This window comes from Bombus terrestris, chromosome 11, assembly GCF_910591885.1.
Source record: "Bombus terrestris chromosome 11, iyBomTerr1.2, whole genome shotgun sequence".
Lineage (NCBI taxonomy): Eukaryota > Metazoa > Arthropoda > Insecta > Hymenoptera > Apidae > Bombus > Bombus terrestris.
This window is the reverse complement of record NC_063279.1, coordinates 4,033,320-4,054,331: the sequence shown is the minus strand read 5'-3', so window position 1 is coordinate 4,054,331 and position 21,012 is coordinate 4,033,320. Positions and strand designations below refer to the sequence as shown.

General features: G+C 35.9%; 2 protein-coding genes across 5 annotated transcripts; both read left to right on the top strand.

Annotated features, from left to right (window-relative positions):
• The first annotated feature begins 972 nt into the window (after positions 1-972).
• Positions 973-9,177, top strand: LOC100647866 (neuronal PAS domain-containing protein 4). Its single transcript, XM_012313428.3, has 9 exons — positions 973-1,123; positions 1,653-1,834; positions 5,666-5,727; positions 5,819-5,908; positions 6,109-6,285; positions 6,511-6,695; positions 6,795-6,901; positions 7,091-7,244; positions 7,496-9,177. Exons 1-9 carry the CDS (start codon positions 1,113-1,115, stop codon positions 8,412-8,414), a joined length of 1,887 nt encoding a protein of 628 aa, XP_012168818.1. The 5' UTR covers positions 973-1,112; the 3' UTR covers positions 8,415-9,177.
• An 847-nt stretch (positions 9,178-10,024) lies between these two features.
• LOC100647745 (mediator of RNA polymerase II transcription subunit 1) lies at positions 10,025-18,080 on the top strand. 4 transcript variants are annotated; one of them, XM_012313427.3, is made up of 9 exons: positions 10,025-10,314; positions 10,638-10,783; positions 10,854-10,987; positions 11,069-11,207; positions 11,299-11,518; positions 11,599-11,824; positions 11,903-12,134; positions 12,208-16,401; positions 16,561-18,080. In XM_012313427.3, exons 1-9 carry the CDS (start codon positions 10,284-10,286, stop codon positions 16,609-16,611), a joined length of 5,373 nt encoding a protein of 1,790 aa, XP_012168817.2. In that variant the 5' UTR covers positions 10,025-10,283; the 3' UTR covers positions 16,612-18,080. The 4 variants fall into 4 exon arrangements, with proteins under 4 accessions (XP_012168817.2, XP_048265947.1, XP_048265948.1 ...); XM_012313425.3 differs by having other exon boundaries at positions 10,029-10,141; positions 10,227-10,314; positions 12,208-18,080; XM_048409990.1 differs by having other exon boundaries at positions 12,208-18,080.
• Positions 18,081-21,012: the final 2,932 nt, after the last annotated feature.

Sequence of the window (21,012 nt, the reverse complement as noted above, 5' to 3'; positions counted from 1 at the left end):
GAAATATGTATAAGATATTTGACGAAAAATATGTAATAAAGTAACGAATATATAAATGAAAAAAGGAAGTATCAAATAATTTCATTATTCTCTTCGTTTGATAAGTAACAAGAGTAACATAAGAAAATATCACGTGAGAATGTATCATAGGAAATAACGTAAAAAATAACAAGTCCTTCGTTCTTTCTACAAATTCGATAATACTTTGACTGCCTTTGTACGTTACATCGTTTCAACTCAAAGAACAAATTATTCGAAAGAATTTGCAAATATCTGCAAATTACGTAAAGAAAGTATAAATATTCTATAAAATCAGTAACATTTAGCCCTACTGTATCTCACACTGTTTTAATTTAAAAATAATAAATTATTCAAAATAATTAAAAGTTGTTAGTAAAGAACCAGAGAAAAGATTAAAAAAAAAAGAACATTTTGAAATCGGAAATCTACGGGTTGTTTTACGAACATTTACCTTGTCCGAAAGGTTGGCTCCGTTCGGAAAAATTCCAACCTTACCCGAGTACTGTGATGGTGTACCCCTGGCGCACGCTCTCAACCAGTACCGAAAAGTTCTCGAGGCGGGACTTTGCGCAAATGATTCGGACAAAACCGCATGTACAGGAAACGTAACCAGTAGCCGGTGGTAGTGGCGAGGATGGCGATGATGGCGGTGGTAGAGGGACACGATTGCCCGATCGTGACCGTAGTAGCAACATGGGGTAAAGGTGCGAGCGAGCGAAAAACTGGAGAAAGGGAATAAACGAGTGAGATAAATTGACGAGTGGGAGCGACCAAGAAATATAAACAGCGAAACAGGGAAGAAAATATCATACCATTTGCGCGTTGGAAAAGGATGGCCTGAGCTCGAGGTAGATGGAAAGGGAGGTAAAGGTGGGTGGCGGTGGTGGTGGCGGCAAAGGAGAAAAAGGGGGGCTGCGGAGGTGAGAAGGTAGGAGAACCAGCCTCTGCCAGTATCCACGTGTTCAGTGTAGTAGCGCGTTATGACCCGGATGTTAGATCGTAGCTGCAGTTTTGCGAGAACCTGCCGACCCGGATGTCTCGTTCGTCGTCTACAAGTGATCCGCTACTAATGTCCTCCTGGTTACCGAAATATGTTCAATCGGTAAGTAATGCTCGGTCACGTGATCGACGTGTCGAACGATACATTTAACGCATTCACTTATCTCTCGACCATTGACCGTCGATTCTGATTCCTACCCCTTTAGCGCCTTCGACGGTGGCATTCGTCACATTGTAGATTGTATTCGATCAGTTCGCAGAAATTTAAATTTCGCTTTCTTTCGATAGAAACGATGCGGGATTAACTGTTATCCTTCTCTTATACAGTATTGTATTATATTTTATCGATAATGGTTTAATTTTCCGTCAGTGATATAAAAACAGTCGCTCGAGCATATCTTTACGTATCTTTAAAAATTGATATAAGCTTGTAGACATTGATATAAGTTTCCATTTGCATGTAGTTTAAACAATTCTTACATATATATTTATGTATTGTGTGTGTGTTTTGTTATCTGCAAGGAATCGGTTAGAAGTAGTAGAAATGTCCGTTGAACGCGCGTCAATTTCGCAAGTAGATTCAGCCGTCCGGCAAAGTATAGCGTATCGGTAACATCCGAGTGTGCTTGAAGGATAGATGCGAGCAAATCAACGAAAGGTGCCAGCAAACTTCGAAGGGACCTGATAAATGCCGAAATCGCCAACTTACGTGATTTACTGCCATTACCGCCCTCAACTCGTCAGAGGCTTTCCCAGTTACAGCTTATGGCCTTGGTCTGCGTATTTCTTCGAAAAGCCAATTACTTTCAACAAGGTAAGCATCAAAGGATAAATTTAATTGAGTTGTTTAACTAAAGAGTCCCAAAAATTTGGAAACCGCAAGATTTTTAGGTATATAAGTTAACGATATCCTTATCGTAATCGCGCGTTACGTTTGTTCTCATCGAGTCGATCATCTTGGTACTCGGTTAATGCGTAAAAGACCATGGTTATTACGCGAGTGACTATGTTTTTGTGGTATTCGAGTGATTTTTTTTTAAACGGTACTCGGCAACCGCCATGTTTGATTCCGGAAAACTCTATACCGCGAAAACAAATATTATTCGCTTACTTCAACATAATCTCGATATCTTGATTTCGTTACGATTATTTATATAAAATTCGATAGAAAAGGAGTCGTTTGATATAGATACAGTTACATTTTGCAGAAATATTTCTGGGTAGATACGAGTAAGCTGTGTAATTATACCATGCTTTCAAAAAATCTACGACCATCGGTATGAGAAAGTTGCGAGGTACAATTAGATGTAGAAAGAAATGCTTTTCATAGACTGACTGGTTTGTTTAGTTTAATAATTTGTTGAATACACGCGATGCGAGTCAGAGAAGAGGCACATGGTTCATTTCTGATTATCGCATACGTATGTTATTTCATTGATTTTCAGCGGTTCTTGTATCTGAAAGCCTAAAATTAAATATTTAACTGGCCCACAGTCGCTTCCCTGATTCAACAACTTAGTAATTTGTAAAGAAATGACTAATACTGTATTCTCGATCCTAAGTAATTAGACTTTTACTTTATAATAATACATCGTAGAAAACTTTGTCGAAGAATTATCAATATCTATAACTTACGAAGTTAAAATCTAAATGTAAAATTAAAAGTGAGGATTTTATGGATCTTCGCTATGTATAGCATTCTTAAATGCTTTATAAATCGTTATAAATCATCATCAGTTTACGAGGCATAGATTTCAGTGTACAATCTGCGTAAGAAAATACCATTTTGTTTTTCACAATTAAACGAATAAAATGAAATTTTTAGAATATGACAAAGAAACACTAGATGTTGTAATAATTTTCATCGTATATAGACAACGGTTATTATTCACGATTATATAATATATTAATTGTTAATTTTCCTAATACTACAAAGAATTTCGTTGTGCATTAAATAACTGACTTTATAATAGATATCAAAAACTGTTGAGATGCAAAGATAAAAAATTGCGAATGCTTTTGCGCATACTTGCTGCACGGTGAACGCTATGCCTTTGTTTCATGGCGAGACGCTTGTCGTTTTAATTTTTACATTCTCCGTCTTCCAGTAGACTTGTACGTCACCGCAAAAACCAATATCAAAATATCAGTAACTGTATTAGTTATTTCAAGGTGGTAAGTGGTAGATAATCGTAGTGACCAAAATAGCATTATCGATTATTGCGGTTGTTTTTAAAAATATAAATATTGTAGGAACAGTGATACTGATTATTTTCAACTTTTAATGCTCGAATAATAAATGTACGAATATGTTGATCTAATACCATGGAACAGTCAAGGTAATACAGCGGTATGTTATAAATTAATGTCCATAACAAAATGATCTTTAGAATGAATTATTAACGACTCAGGCCATTAAATTATAACTACATTGTTCGTAAAGTTACATCGTTCAACATGACGTATAAGCAATTTTACAAGTCAAGTTCTGTATTATGTAAGTAATTGTTCAGCCTTTGCGTCTCCATAATTTCACAGTTGTACCACTTTTTCATTACTTTTGAGACAATTCTTTGACAATGTACAGTGTTAAAAATAGAAGAAGTAAAAAACTATCGATATGTTATCAAGTTACAAAAGTGAATTAACATAGAAAGTTTTCGAGGTTCTCTGTTCGTTTGTCTAGACTTCAACTTTTCAAACTCGGATCATACAAACTCTTGCGCATTACTGAATCTTGCTTTTCGTCTATTATATTTAAAAAAATCCTGTTCTGTTTGCAACTCTTGTTTCACTCATAATATAATAAACATGTATGGTCCAACGATTCCTCGAACCGAAACAACAAAATTATATTATCGACAATTCAAATACATTTCAAATGGAAATTTAAAGATGTAAAAATATACAGAAGGCACACAATACGGAGAAGTATAGAAAATATCCAACCTAAGTAAGTTCGTTTCAACTAGACTACGAATATTTATAGAAAAATACATATCTCCATAACATAATGAAGGAAGTAGAACTTAAGCGAGCATTTTAATATTAATTCTTTGAGTACCACATAATTTTACATATTATATACATTCTAAACATTTTTGTACTTTCAAATCTTCCATAAACACGTAAAAATCCGCAGTCTAGCAACGATATCCACAGGGCGAAGGAAATCTCCGCTTAAATATCGTTTCAATGTATTCAGAAATATTTCCATGAACATTCTCGATGAATAATGATAAGTATTATAATTTCTAACAGGGAAGTTACTGGTATTTTAATAATCCTAATATCGATCGAAATTTCGTAGGAATAAGGATCGATCGTTTGACAAGAATATTAAACGGTCGTTCGAGCATCAAAAACTTCGGGCATCTCCGTTGTGCAAGCGTAGAGAGTAATATATAGGTAAAAGGTAGGGAGGTAGGTAAGGCAAGAAGGTAAGATCGGCGTACATTCAAACTCAGCGGAGTCTAAGCGCGAGTTCCGGGTGATCCGCTGACCTGTCGGCCTTTGCAACAACACTCTCACGCTCCTGTAACCCATACTCCCTCTGTATCGTCTCTCCACTCTCCGTCGTTCTTTCTTTCTCTCCTACATACTCATTGTTTCACAGTATTCGATACTATAGTCCCGTGTAGCGCCGTTTGTAAACGTACCCGTACTGCATTAGCATACGCTTCTTTCCCTCTCCTCTTTCTCGCTCCTTTTTTCTTTCCCTAGGTCTCTTTCCCCGGGACAATCATGGAAAACGCGCAGACCCAACGAATTTTCTGTCGTTACTCTTTGGTTTCCTTGGATTTCAATCGCTTATGCCCCTTTTTCATGGCGGACGAAGGAAGATTTCGATAGAGGAGAGGGGATTTGATTATATTTTCATCAAACTCGATGTGCTTTGAGAAATACCGCTTTGGTTATATCTTGGTTGAGTGATCCTGAGGAAAAGTAGCACATATGTATTCAATTTGAAGAAATTATGGATAGAGTTAAACTCTGAAAGTTTTCGGTACCGAAATCCTTTAGACAAAGGAATTCTAATTACTTTAATCGAACTATTTATATCGACAACGTTATCGAATCTTTATCACTTAATTTATATTTATTATTTTTCTCGTTATCCTGTGTTTACATACGAGATGTTATCCATAAAGCTATTTTATAGTTATTGAGATAAACAGGATCTTATCTGGAAAAGTTTTAAGCTGCAATGTTTATGAATAATAAAAGCAACGGTAACGATAAGATCCTAGCAATACAGACATTGCTTTCATATACCATTTTTGAACATCGTAATAACTTTATGTTATCATACCCGAAGCTTAAGTTTTATAACGTATTGTATAACAGTCATAAACGTTTCTAATCCATCAATTTTGATGATGTTACGCGAGTAACTTCAATTTTAATTCACGAACATGCATTTATGCACCATTAACGTTTGTAGATTTATTACAGAGTGATATTAATTATAAAAATGTTAATAAAGAAATGAAAACTGTTTTTATTTTAACTCTTGATCGATCTATTTTCATAAATTTAACATTTCGTACGAAAATTAAAAAAATATATTGGATGAGACTATCCTCAGATCTTTGATTAATTACCGAATGCTGAGTAATACGTTGATTGTATTTTTTTGTTTCAGCCTTGAAAAACTGTCCGTCCGACTCTTCGAATATCCCGACCCCTAACATTGGATTTTCAAAAGTAATATTGTTTATCATGATATCGCATTGTATTTTTGACCGTTAGTTGCTGCGGTACAAATGTTGGCCATACAATGCATGCAATTTTTCAGGCCATGTCCGGATTTATAATGATGATGACCCAGCAAGGGAAACTGTTGTATATATCGGAAAATGCGGCAGAATATCTTGGACACTCTATGGTAAAGTAATTGCAAAGACACAACAATTATGGTAATCGAACATAGTAAGAATTCACTAAGACAAACATAAAATAATTGCTTCTAAATGTTTCGTTGTTCATGATAAAACGAAAGATACGATACTACATATAATATACGTACATAATTTGTCAGAGAAATTAAATTTAATTCAATGTTCTACATTGCACAATGTATTTTAGGAGGATTTGCTTATCCACGGGGATAGTGTTTACGACGTAATAGACAAGCAAGATCACATGGTTGTACAAAATCAATTATCTAGAAATAGTCCAATTCCAAGCGATAGAAGATTGTTTCTTTGTCGGATCAACGTATCTAGGAATTCACGGAGGCAACTTCGTTTCGGTGATCAAAAAGTAAGTTTTGTATTTAGTCGAAATAATAACATTTCTTTTTTTAAATTCAATAAACTTCTCTTTGTCCTTTCCTTAACGTCGAAAAAGAAATTCTTGTTCTAATTTTATTTCACGTTATGCTTGCAATTATATATTCTGAATATTTATTTTTGTTTCCTAATGTTATCTTTTTGGTAGTGTATAGTATATTATTTGTGCGTTTAGTTTTATCGTTATTTTTTATAGGTGGTTTTAGTTGAAGGCCATTTTTTACCTTTCGTTCCTGTTTGTAATCGAAATGAGTTTGTTTTCCTTGCTTCCTGTACACCCGTTGTTTTGCCAGAAACTAGAGAAAGTATCGTGCAGGGTGCGACAAATATTTTCACCACCATTCACTCTATGGATATGAAATACCTTCATATCGATAAAACGTAACATTTTTATTTCTTTGTTTGAAAAATATAAAAGATTCCAATGATCTTGGAAAGTACAGAATACATTTTTGTTGAATGATTTTGTTGAATTTTCAGTGCTGAAAGCCATTTGGAATACACCCGTAACGAATTAGTAAATATGTCATGGTATAATTTATTACACTGGGATTCGATACGAACAGCATATTGCAAACATCAGACTGGTACGTTCATAGAAATTTAAAATAGTTCAACTTTCGAGTTTATCTTTAATCGAAAATAAATGTAAATACATTTTAGTATGTTTTCCTTCAATTTTAAAAATATGAAATAGAGACTTATCTAAAACTTAAACGATACGTCTTAATATTTAAAACATTTGAAAGTTTCGATATCATCCACGGTTGTTTCAGTTATTCAATCTGATCAAGAACGGTCAGCAACTGCATTGTTGAGACTGCAAAGCCGTTCCGGACGGTGGTTCTGGGTGCACTGCGTTTTACAAGTCAAAGATACTTCCGAAGAATGTCAACATCCTATCATTGTGTGCACGAATCAAGTTCTGAGGTGCGTTCCCATATTTCTAATTTTCATTTCCGAATATTTCTCGCTTTCTTCTTTTCACATTGGAGAGTAATGAATTTCGTATCCGCTAAATAGAATGTTAAAGATTATGTACAAAATATATCCGTTCTTTTCTTATAAATTAAATAGATAATACGAGGGTAATTATTAATCATTATTTTAGTAATTATTAGTAAAATAAAGATGGTAACGGTTATAACAAAAAGCGTGTTCGGTGTAATGCACTATTACAGTGACAGGGAGGCGGAAGTAATGCGTTCAAGTTCCTGGCTGTACCAGTATTCATCCCAAACTAAATTTACTTACACCATCTGCTCCGGGAGTCAGAACCGCGGTGTGCCATATGCTACCGGGAGCCAAAGTAATCAGCAGCAAGATTACAGTCGTTCCTTATCTCACGCACATAACAACGACACGCAACACTCTCCTGATATACGAAATTCGGAGCAGGATCCGCACAATTCGTCGAAGACACAGTTGAAGGATTACGCAACTAGAAATCCACGAGAGGATGCAGAACCGGTTGATATGTCGATCAGTAGTAGCGAGCATGAGAATAGGAACGTACACATGAATATTCAACATGGCCATTATGCGCTTGGTCAATTCACCGATAGGTACAAAGCGCATCATAAAAATTCATTAAATTTGAGCGGTTATCGCGCAAAATTTATGCAATGTCACAGCCAATACAGTATGGACACGTTGTCGCCCAAGTACTATATCACGGACTTAGATAAGGAGTACTGTTGTAACGAGAGGAATAGCGGCCATAAACGACTTCCGGCTAAAGCGTTATCCACGACGACAGGATCAACAGCAGATCCTTCGGAGTTACCCATGGAACATTGGAATTCGAGTCCAGTTTGGTCGGACACTCTGCAAAGGGTACCGGATGTCGTTCACCAGGAACTTAGCCCATATGTAGCGACGCCAACTACGCCGGTCGACACTCCAGACTCCGAGCTACATCCGGAAACTCCAATTTTTAATTTCGATTGGGCGGCCGAACAGCATGTGCCCAATTTGAAGATCACGTTTCGTAGCTCGAATCAGGGGCCCAGGAAAGTCCAGGATGTTCAACCTATCACGTTGCAGTTACCACGGAAAAAGGGCCAGTCCATGAATGATTCTAAAGACTTTCCTAAATAAGACTGTGCACTTGTTTAATTGGTGCTTTACAGTTAGATAGGCAAATATTTGTTTTTTCTTTAAGTAGGTATAACTTTGTAAGTTTGAGAGTTCGAGTCTGTGAGTTGGGTGAAAGTTGGTATAGATCAGTTGAAGGTTGGATTAGAAGAATTTGTAAAAAATTGAAAGAAGGAAAGATCAATTTTGAATTGGTGACAGTCGATCCATTAAATTAGTTCCTAATATAATAATATTGAGAGATTTAAGATTGACTGGTATCATACAAGATTGGAATTGATTTTTTAATCAGATCATTTTTCAATTAGGGTAAAAATGATGCATATAGTAATTTTGTAATTTTTATTAAAAAGAAACTTGTTTTTTCGTTGGATTGAAAGCTATCATCAGTATTAAATAAAATCTGCTTGCTGGTAACAGAGACTTATGGGTAAGATGCCATAAAGTATTAGGGTAATTAATAAAAGGTAAACGTGGAAATTTTGTCATATACGTAGAAATATCGATCGCAAGAGTACCTAATTTTTTTTAGTGGTAAAAAAAGTACTTTAAAAGTTTTATAGAAGAAATTTTAGGAAAAATGTTGAAATACAGCTTTTTAGAAATCATTTTCATGTAATATTTTTAAATAATGGACATTTCAGTGTAGTAGCATTATTAATATCTTGGCAAAATGTTTAATAATTAATAATGAAGTTAATTGCATAAGTTTTAGCCGAAGTTCAAGAAGAAGGAATGTCCATTAATAAAGAATATTTTCAATGTTCATTGAAGTTATTAAACTGCAACCAATGTCCGTTCTCAGATTTCCTCCTCTCTTTTTCCTAACCTTCAAAAATAAATTAATATCTACGTAGCAGATTTTTGATTTAAATGTTATTAAACATTCACATACAATAAAGAGAAGACAAAATATGTTTTAGAAAGGAAATTTTATTCAATTAATTATTTAATTTTAGTTTTTAGTATTAACATTATTTTATATTGTACTTTCAATGTATAATCCTATAGTAATAAGTATTCTCTGGTACTGATTTAAACTTGTAGAATTTAATGGAAATTTTATGGTAATTAGACTCAGTTTGTTTTAATTACTTGTCAATGCATATGTACATATCTCGAGTGTACATTTATATATCTACCTGCATTAATTAGGGACATTTTTTGCTTTCTTAGACACGCCAGGAGATGTCGCTTCGTTCAACGTTTCGATATCGTTCTCGAACGCATTAAAACGTTACAGTTTGAAAATATATATTACCTGCAATATCGTTTGAATTATAAATGAAATATTTTTCATTACTCGTCAATATATTTGTCTTGTTATGATTCTAGATATGCATAATATTACATGAGTATAATAGTTTATATAGAAATGTATTTCATATTATCCGCTTCTACTATCTGCTACTTCTAGAAATTCTACGTTTTAATTATACGATGTATTATTATATTATATTCATATCAAATTAAGGAACAAATTTTTTTCCAAAGACATAATTAATTATTTGTTATGAATAAAGTATGAAATATTTTAATGAATATTCATCTAAATGTAACTAAAGAGGGCGTAAAAGAATGAAACTTAATAAACCGTTATAGTATTCCCCCTCTTAAGGCATACTATGGATGAAAACCACGGTGTGTACGATCGTGATGAAAACGCCTATACGAAGAAACGTATGGCTTCTAAGTATAGTTAGTATATTGTGCGTGAAGGTTAGGAGCAGGTAAGCGATCAAACGTGGGTTAGGTGAAAATAACAGCTCCTATCACAATGTAGTGTATAATAATGTTTTTGTGATATTACAATAGTAAACGTATATCGATATACGCGTAGATAAAACATCCGTGTGATTCACCACGGAATACATGGATGTTGCGAACGGACAAAAGCCCCTCAGTGAGTGTAATTTACAATTTATTTAATGTAATTTATGAAATTTTATTTTATTTCGAAATAAATTAAATATTTTAGTCCGTTGAATAAAATATTTGTATAGAAGTCATTTTTAAAAATTTGGACGTTTATTGAAGCGTCGTCGTATATTTATTCATACATATACAAAAAGTTAATTACTCTTTCAATGACATAACTACATACGATTATGGAAATTTGTTCAGTTTACTTATTGAAACTAGTTTCTTTTATTTGCTATTCATTGAATATTCATTTCGTATTTTATGATGAATTACACAATTTATTGGATAAATTTTATAATTTAGGTGGGCAACCTCCTGCCACTGGTGGTTCAGGGATGGATAAGGGAAAAGAGTGGCAGATGGAATTGCTTATGGAAAAATTACGTTCCAAAGCTTCTACATTCAAACCCTTGGTGGAAACTGCCAAAAATTTACGAATGGCAATGTTGGTAAGTGACTTGCAATATTTTGATAAATTATATTTGGGTGAACATCAATATTTTTTATTATTTTTAATAGGATAAAAGGTTTGCAATTGATAGTGCGGAAAAAAGCCAACTACAAAAATGTTTGGATACTTTGCAACATTCCATTAAAGTAACGTCTTTACAATCCATGGTAGAACGTTTGGAGAGTTTAACTAGACAATTAGGGTAAATATTTGTGAATAATCTATTTTAAGAAAACTTAAATTAGATAATTTAGTCAACATTTGTATTGTGATTGTGTTACAGCTTAAAGTTTATGATGTCTGGTCCACCAGGCACAGAATTGTTTATCTCCTCTGATATGTTCTTTTTGGAGGTTCTTTTGGAGCCATCAGGTGTAGTTAAAGATGTTAAAATTCATCACGAAGGGAAAAACGAACAACAGGTATAGATTATTAGTTTTTGTAAGAAAATAATTTAAAAAATTTTTTTAATAATATTTTATTATATAATAATTCTTAATGAAATTTTTGCAGAGCTGTGACGTATTGGTATCTTGCTTGTCAAGAGGAGACTTTCTTGATTTTACAGTACAATTAGAAGGTTTAGCTTCAATATATCAACTAAATGCTGATAAGAAGGTAAAATGTAAAGCATTTAGTGCTTTACAGTCACTGGAGGCTGATCTGGGTATCTTAGCTCAATTGCAAACATTTATAAAAGAACCTTTTAATCTTGTTCATAAAAGCCCAGTTGGTTAGTGTCAAATCATATTTATTTTTATGAGATTAAGGAGATACAAATTTCCATGATAAGGTAATGATTTTTTATTCCAGGAATCCTTGAACGAAGAAGAGGTGGTCATGCTATGAAGCTGACATACTTTGTTTCTCCTTATGATTTAATAGATCAGGAGAATCGTACCTGTGATGCATTGAATTCAGAAATAGTTATCAAGCGGAAGATTGGTCATTCCGTTACTGTTTGTATGGAAGGTTCGACTGCTCACAAGTTGCCTACATCTAGTATCATAACTGTAAATAGAAGTCCTACAGGAAAAAGGTTTGTAGTCTTTTACGAAATACATACATTGCATTGATCTTAATGATCAATTTCTAATTGATAACTAATATTTTGTAGTACTCCATCATATGCTCCGTTAACTGGTACAAATTCGTCGGTATTACCTGCTTGCTTTGTATTGAAGCTCGCCAAGAAAATGCCGATGTGCATGGAACTAGTGCGTAGGATACAGAAAGTAACAGAATTAGAATGTGGAGACATATCCGCTCCCCATCCATTACTTAGTTTAATTATTCAACATGCCAGTGAAGGACAACAGGATTGTCGGAATAACAGAGGACTTTATGTTGTATGTGAAACATTTTACGTGATATTTAATAATTAAAATCTTATGCTATTTTAAACGTTACTTTCTGTTACAGACTTTACCGGATCAACAGCACTGTTATTTCATGACAGAGAACAAAAATATGGAAGGTGTGTTAGTGTGTAGTATTCCTTTCACTCATCCGGCGCATGTTCCACAAATCTTGGTATACTTGCGTCAACAAGCGCTCTTTAATACGTTAATCGCTAGTTGCGTTAGACCTATGGCTCGGCAAGATCCAGAACATGCAACTATATTCGAAGTAAGCGCTTTATCATGGCAACACATATCGGTAAGTTTGGAGCATCCTTTCGAGGAGACAATGGCAACAGCAGAATTGGATTTGACGGATATCTCTGCGCTTAAGTGCAAATTGTATGGCATAAGTATAACAAACACGGAACAAACGTCAGATCTGACGGGAAAAGTCTTGCAGAAGTGTTTAAGTATACCTCTGACAATGAGAATTCTTATGAAGTCGTGGGAGAGTCGTGACTCTTTAAGTACGATGAACAATTTGAATAGCGGAAATGGAAGCTATAATGTAAATCTCGGTTCCGGAAAAGATCAGAACAGTCAGAATGGTTCCGGGATGCCCGACTTTACTAATGGAGAAACGAAAATCAAACAGGAACCTGGGTTGAATAATGGAAATGGAACAATGGGGAGGCAACAATTGTCGCAACAGCAGCAGCAACAACAGCAACAACAACAACAGCAGTCTTTTTTAGATGCCGGAACGGAGAATAGTATCGGGTTTCCGTCGTATTCCGGCCAATCCGATACCGCGACTACTGCTATGTTAAATCCATTACAATTGGGAGCGTTACTTGGACAGGCAAAAAACTCTATGACCAATCCAATGAATGAACGTACAAAAAAAACACGTAAAAGAAAAACCGCGGATGGTATTTGGCGAAGTCCCAAAAGAAAGGGAGACGAGAGTGCTGAAATATTATTAGAAAGCTCTAGTTCAGATTCTACGCCCCTAGGTACACCAACCGGTGGTAGAGAAAATTTAAACGAAACAAGAACGTCTACGCCAACATCAGCTACGAGCTTAACTAGTGGTTTGGATTTTTCTAATTTGGATCCAACGGATATTTTAGGAACGGATAAGAGCTCTGATTATGACATTGACAACGAAAGCGAGATAACGGAAGTTCACGATTTGCAAGATGTGGAAGAATTGATCAAGCGCGATCGCAAATCGAGGAAGAGAGAGGAGAAAAAGAGCCCGATTATTTTTGAAGAAAACAAAAGTCTGGTGCCGCCATCCGTAAGTATAACGCCAATTTCAAGCAGTAGTTTGGGTCAGACTACGAACTATAACTCTGTACTTACGGGGATGGGTTTGGAAAGGAGGCCAGGCATTGAAATAATACCAATAGCATCGTCACCGCAAACCACTTTACCAAGCTCTATTACCATAACCCCAATAGCTGGGCCGACACAGTCGAAAAATTTGACGGATGAACGTAGAGAACGAAAAAGTTCCAAGGGCAAGTCGACAGAGGATAAGGGGAAGTTGGAAAAAAGGCGTAAGCGTAAGAGAGAGGACAGCCCTATGGGACCGCCGCCGGATAAAATACCATCTAAACAAGATCCTTTGTCGAAACCAGTTTCAGTGAGCATAAAACCGACTGAATCGCCGCCAAATTTGAGTTCACGACCGTCATCACCTGCCGCGACATTACGAAAATTTAGTCCGTCTCCGACGCACACCAGTCCACTTGCTCTCGTAGGTAAGTCCAGTCCTACATTGAAACAGTCAACAAACAAGCCAGTGCAAAGTCCAAAGCACTCTCCGGTCTATAGCAGTAGTCCCAAACATACGCCAGTACCTGCGAGTGTGAGTCCGAAACACGGCACTTCGTCACCAAAGCACGGCAGTTCAGCGAGCACCGGTAAGCCGAGTATGTCTGCGCTGAAATCTGCGGCGAATTCACCATCTAGTAAAACCACTGATTCTGGACAATCAAAAATAAAATCTTCGTCGTCGTCGAGCAAAGACTCCAATCGAGAGAAGGAGAGAAAAACATCGTCTTTAGCCTTCGGTGGATCGAGTGGTCATCAGAGTCCGAAGACGAAGTCTTCCAGTGGTAAGTTAAAACAACTGGAATTAATTCCTAGCGGGGAAACGCAGTCTACTTTGCCTAGTAGTGGAGGCAGCACACCACCATCGGGCAATTCTGAACTTGGAAAGTCAGCCATCGCCCAACAAGCGAGAAATAGAAAGGGCTCGTTGAGTGCCGTTATCGATAAGCTGAAGAACGCTCAGCATTGTACGGATGATGGTGGCAACGGTGGGACGAAGTCAGCAACTAGTGGAAGTGGTAATTCAAGCGGTCAGAAAGAAAGAAACGTCGGAAGCTCCTCGAATAAGACCGCAGAAGGAAAGTGTATTAGTAAAAATTCATCTATGGATACGAAAAATCCTGCAGAGTATATGGTAAAGCATAGTTCCGATGGAATGAAGATAACAATTAATAAAACTCGAACGAAAGATTCCAAGTCTGGTACGAGTCTTAAATTGTCTTCTTCCTCGACGTCTGTCGCTACTGGAACGTCTTCGAGTTCGTCCACGTCGTCGACAGCCATATCAGGTAATGGTTCTCCGAAAACACACACTGGTTTGAAGCCAGGGGTAAGTTCCGGTCCTGCATCAAAGAAACCATCGTCTCAAACATCCCCAAAGCTATCTGGATCCTCCTCTTCCGGTTCTGGCGGTAGTAGTGGAAACAAAGCAAATCTCATAGGACAAAAGATGTTGTCTGCCTTGAAGTCTATTTCAGGGTCGAATTCTGGAAGCGGTAACGGAGCTGGAGGAATCAGTGTTGGGAGTAGCGGTAGTAGTGGATTACTTTCTAAAAATGTGATGTCCTCTAAATCTTCTTCGAGTTCTCCGAAAACAGCAAGTTCCGGTGTGACGGATCTCAGTCGAAATCGTGATAAATCCCGATTATCAAAGTCTAGCGACAAAAGTATATTTCCTTCAAAAGGAATCGGGGATACTAGAAAATCAAGTCCGTCAGGATTACGAGAGGAGAGCGAGAGCGAAAGAGCGTTCAAGCTGCTGGCTGCTCACGCTTCCATGTCGAATCTATCGAATTTGCCCAATTTACCGCCGCAGTTAGTCGTCGAAGGTCTCATGAAACAGTTAGATACTAAGTTCCAGATACCCAAATTGTCCGCTAGAGCTAACGCAGACTCTAGCGACAAGAAATCAGAGAAATTATCCATGCTTCCAGATAGTGGAAAAGCGTTGGACAATCTTGCCACGAAACAGACGTCGGAACAGGGGAAACTACAAACTTTATCGAACACGTCGAGCACCGCTTCTAAGACAGCCTCAGAGGATCAATCGAGCCAGGGTAGAAGAGACCATGTACAAACGAAACCTGACAATCTTTCCATGACAAGCGCTGCCTCCGTAATAAATCTCGGTACGGATAGTACCAGTAACCTTCTACTTCCTAGTTTATCTAGTGGAAGCTCGCACGATTTGGACGTTCCTACGAATCTCTCGATGCAGTCAACCGAGAACGAATCCCGCGACAAAGAGCCACCGATGAGTAGGACTAGCACGCAATTTCTGAGTAGCAGTTTAAATTCCACTGTTGTTGGTAAAGACGATACCAGTGGTCCGGTAATGGCCGTTCTATCCAAAGCATCTGATTCACAGCCTAATAGTAAATCCGTCTACCCCACGATGATGACGACAGGCACGATAACTAGCGGAAATGGTACAGCTACAACGAGTTCCGGTAGTGGAACCTCAGAAAGCTTGAATTTAAGTATCAAGCCAGTGGACGTTACGATGACAAAGTACAAATCCGAGGAGAAGAAGCAACAATCATCGCAGCAGTCTCAGCAGCAGCAACAGTCTCAACCACCTCAGCCGCAACAGCAACAATCTCAACAACAAACGTCACAGTCACAACAGTCTCAGCAGCAACAAATACAAACACCGCAAGTTCCGTCTTCCGGAGGATCTTCCTCTTCGTCTTCGTTGGGAACAACGATGTCTTCGGAGGGTTCGTCAAGTACGATGAAGCCTCCTGGCACCGAGATACCTACAACGACATCTCAAGAAGCTGCTGAAATGCTTCTGGACTTTTCTACGCCGAAGGAAGTAGCTAAGAGCCTGAACTTCACCAGTATTCCCGAGCGGGCCATGACCCAGGCAGCTTCGGTTCGCAGGAACACGCCACCACCTCCACCGCCTGCTTTTCCAGCAAGTCCTTCCGTGAGTGTGCACATCGTGAAAAGTCCTGCACCCTCGCCGAGGGTCATCCCGCCCTCGCCTCACTCCGCTTCGCCGTGCATCACCGATGACGAGCTGATGGACGAGGCGCTGGTGGGAATGGGCAAATGAAGGTTACTGAAACTGTAGATTTAATTTTAGCCGCGACTGGTACAGGGTGTCCTGAAAGGCTGGCTGACTGGCTGCTGTTGAATTAGTCGGTCCTGCTTCGCTGTGCTCCACGTTTTCGACCGCTCTTTCTCAAATATGATATCGTGGTGCACAGCCTGGAATTGTCGTCGAGTTAATTGGCGCTCCTCGAGTTTTTGAAACATTGGGTGAAGGAATGTCTTTATGAGGATTGTTAACAATTTGGTATCTTTGTTGTATCTATCTTTTTATTTCACTTTGGTTCTCTTTGATCAGTAGAGAGTAGAGATAAAGAATGAAGCTCACAGGCGAAAAATATGGTAAGATATTTCTCGTTTTTTTATAGAGGAGCAATTTTGAAATTCAATTTCTTGACATTTAATTCTACATCAAAGCCATCTTTGTGCATTTGATTTTGAGATTAAGTATATAGATTTCTCACCATCTTGAATGTATAAAAGTATTAATAATGTTAGTTAGTTAGTTATATAGACTATTATTAATTAAATTAAAATGACATAGAGTTTATATCTCTTCGAATCTATCAGGTTATGTCCTTTTTTAGCTATTTCATATAAAAAAATTTCTTTTTAGTTAACAACTGATATAAAAATCAGGAAACCAATAAAAGTAAAGTCATATCTTTCTTGTGTGATCTTCAAATGTCATGGAAATATAATTGTTTTATGTATAAAGGTAGGAGGATTGCTAGTTTTTGTTCAATCTTATCTTTGATGATTTTAAGCGAAAATGTATGTGTTTGTATTTGAGTGTTTATTACTGCATGTTATTTACAAAGATATGAAAGATCGTTGTATCCAAATTTAGTATTCAACATCGTTTCGTATTAATTATTAGTATTGATCGATGCTGCCCAGTCTACAATTACTTACTTCTTACGCTTTCTTGATAATATCCAAATAAATTTATGAAACTGGCTAATTACAATCAGATGTGAACAAAGCAGATCGTTCTGATCTTAGATTATTTAAATTTTTTAAATAATTAATTTTATCTAATCTGTAGACTACGAGAGATTGATGAATGATTTGATTTGATCGAGCCTGTTACCAATTCCAACATTGAGTACGTGTAAAAGTAAATATCTTTTCTTACCATATTTTATTTTCTTTAACTAGACAAATATCTTTGTAAATTAATATCCATTTACACAAACATTTTCGCTCAAATTATGTACGTTTTGTAAATTATGAAAATATTATTCAGAATCTTACTAATGTTAGAAGAATTTGTATATTCGAAAATATATCTTCCTACGAGTTATGCGTTAAGAATTCTCAGGTGAGCGCATTACTTATGTTTCTCAAAGGTTAAATAATTGATAAATGTCAGAAGGGGACACCCTGTATATAGCAGAGAATTTTCACTTCTCCTAAAATGTCCTGCCGAATATAAATATAATTTACGTCCCCGTATGCGAATCTCGAGCAAGTTTAATTTTCTTATGCATATGTACATATATACATATATAAGATATACATAAGATATATATATATATATATATATATATATATATATATAGAAAGGAAAGCATACAAAAAAAGAAGAGGAAAAAATGAAAAAGAGAAACTGGGAGAAAGAGAAAAACAAGCGGTCCCTTTGTAAAGATACTTTACAGATATAGAAACGAAGATTTAACCAGCGTGTATATCAAAGTGATTTATTATTATATATAAAATTCATATGCCGTGATTGACTCTAGGCTAGCAATAAAACAATTGTTTATAGATTTCTAAGAGAGAGAAAGATAGCGTGTGTGAAAAAGAGTGAACGCTGTACTAAATGATTGCGACATATGAGGAATAATATAGACAAGGACATAACAAGTTATTTTCGATAGAAATCCATGTTGGACAATATTTATAAGGGCACCGTAGAATGGGCATATGGTATTAAATATATCGACGGGATATTTCTCGATTGGCGTATTTCATATATCTGGAATTTTTACTGGTTACAAAATATGAACGTTTCAAAAATAATAATAATTTTACTGAAAATTTATTTATATTTGAAATTATGGAGATATTTCAAGAAAGGGAAGAACGATTGATTATATCAAATACTATGTTGTTATTAACATAAATTTTTGTTGTTATTAACATAAGTTTTTCATCCGAAATTTCTCAAGTTATATGGAATACACTATTTTGAAAATATCATGGATACGGAGAAATTTTGTTCGACGAGGAGCCGTGAGAAAGGTAGATTATATAGCCAATTTATCGAGTCCTTTATCCTTTACCTTCCTGTTCTTGTACTTGCTTCAATTGTCCTTCCTCGTAACGGTGTTCTTCGGCAGTTTACAACGAAGAAAAGTCAGTGCTTCGATATTGCAAAATTCGATATTGTTTCTGCTACAGTTCAAGCAATTCTCGTTTGACAAATTGCATGAATATTTATGAAGAAGAAAACAGAAACAGAAAAGGAAAGAAAAATAAATCAACGTTTGTTAACGCATCGAAAATCATCTTTGTCACGTATCAACGATAAAACTTTATATCGACAATGAGAATTAATCGCATAGTTTCGTTTAACACGATGTTTCGTTTTCACAAAAAAAAAAAAAAAAGATATTTCAGAACGAATGGGTTCCTGACGAAAGAAAGTCACGAAATTATCGAAGCATCGAAGGACACGTCGCGATGATGAAAATTGAGCTTGTAAACAATATTCTGTAAACGAGTTCATAAAATTTTTACAGAATCTTATTGGAATCGATACGTTTTGATTAGAATATTTTTGAAGCGTCCTCAGTGTTTCAGCTGCGTGGTGGAAAATTGTGAATCGAAGAAATAAACGGAAGGGAAGAGATAGTAGGTACCAAGTGCCAAGTAGAGGTAAAAAAGAAGAAAGGAAGAACGACAATTTTTGAGGATGGAGTTTTAATCCTTTGTGCTTTGATGCTTCCTACTATCTTCGTTTCAATATGGAATTGATTACGTCACGAAATTAATGTTTCCAAATAAACTAATTTTTATTTAATTTCTAAATCGTCAGATCTGTTTCACTGAAATTTAATTAACAATTAATATTATTTTTCAGGATGAATTTATTGGTAATAATATATACATATTGTGTTTTTCAAAGGATTGAAATTCTGATCTTAAGAAAATGACGTTGTCTTTGTACAAATTAGGCAAAAATGTTTCGGTTTAAAGATTGAATAAACGTCAACGAAAATTAGATGTATCAATCTGTGTTGCATTTATTCGATGTTTGAACCAAAGATTAAGACAAGAGAACAGACACAGAAGTTATATGAATAAAGTAAGCGAGTTATATGTCTGTTGCGGATAATTAAGAGATATTCGAGAAAAAGCGAGAGTAAGAAAGAGAAGATTAGAAGTGAATTAAAATAACGACGTACAGATCATTTTCCATGTGTAAATTTGAAGAAAATTATATTTTCGAGCGGGAGTACCGTACCGTAGACAATACTTTGCTCCGATGGATAAAAGAAAAAAAAGAAGAAGATAAGATAAGAGGAATAAAGAAATTCTTGAAGAGGAAATTGTCCGGTGCTCCCGAGGGAAAAATATGGTTTATTTTTTCAATACTCACGATGGTGTACATAGACCTAGAAGGCGTTTGCGCTGCGTAAACGGTGCTGTAATAAAATAAAAAATATATAAATACGATAACTGATAAATATTGAATTTAATTAATTCAACGTGAACGAAAGGAAGAAAGATATGAGAATGTGAGAGATGTTCAGTTAGCGACCATTTGATTATTTCTATAATTATTTATTTGAACACAGGTACAAATAACGCAATTTTGTTTTTATTATTTATCCCTCTTCTCCGAGATATTCCGAATGAAATATATCGTGGAAAAGCTTCTCAAATTGTACATCAGCTGTGAAGAAGAAAAAAAAGGAGTAAGAATGCAAGCGACATAAGTTCAATCTTGAAAGTTTGAAATCTTTTATCACCTGTTTCTTCAATCTTCCACCAAAGTGTTAAACCTAATTTCATTTCGCAACACTTGTTATTAAAGTTCTTTCGGTTTAAGAACTGCAACGTTTTCGCTTTCCTCGAAAGCGAACGAATTTTCTGTTAGAAAGATGATTCTGTTGAAGATGTTACGACTGTAAAATTTCTGATGTAATTTAACGTACCGTGAAAACGTCGCGTGAAACTTGGAAGAATTTTATGGAATGTACATATGGAATATGTTTATTTCTCTATGATACACGTGCGTGAAATATGTTCCTCTGGTTCAGAATGAGTATCGGTAACGCAGTGCCGGTTAGTTTATGCTGTATGGAATATTTCGTCAGGATCAATAGTCCTGTGATTTCAGATTTCTGGATCGTCCTATTTCCAGAAGGACGTGTACTTTTAAGCGAGAAACTGTGAATGTTTCGAATTTGATTGATCGGATTATGGATACATGTACTTATGTTCTGATATTGATAGTAATCGTTGTTGTGAATAT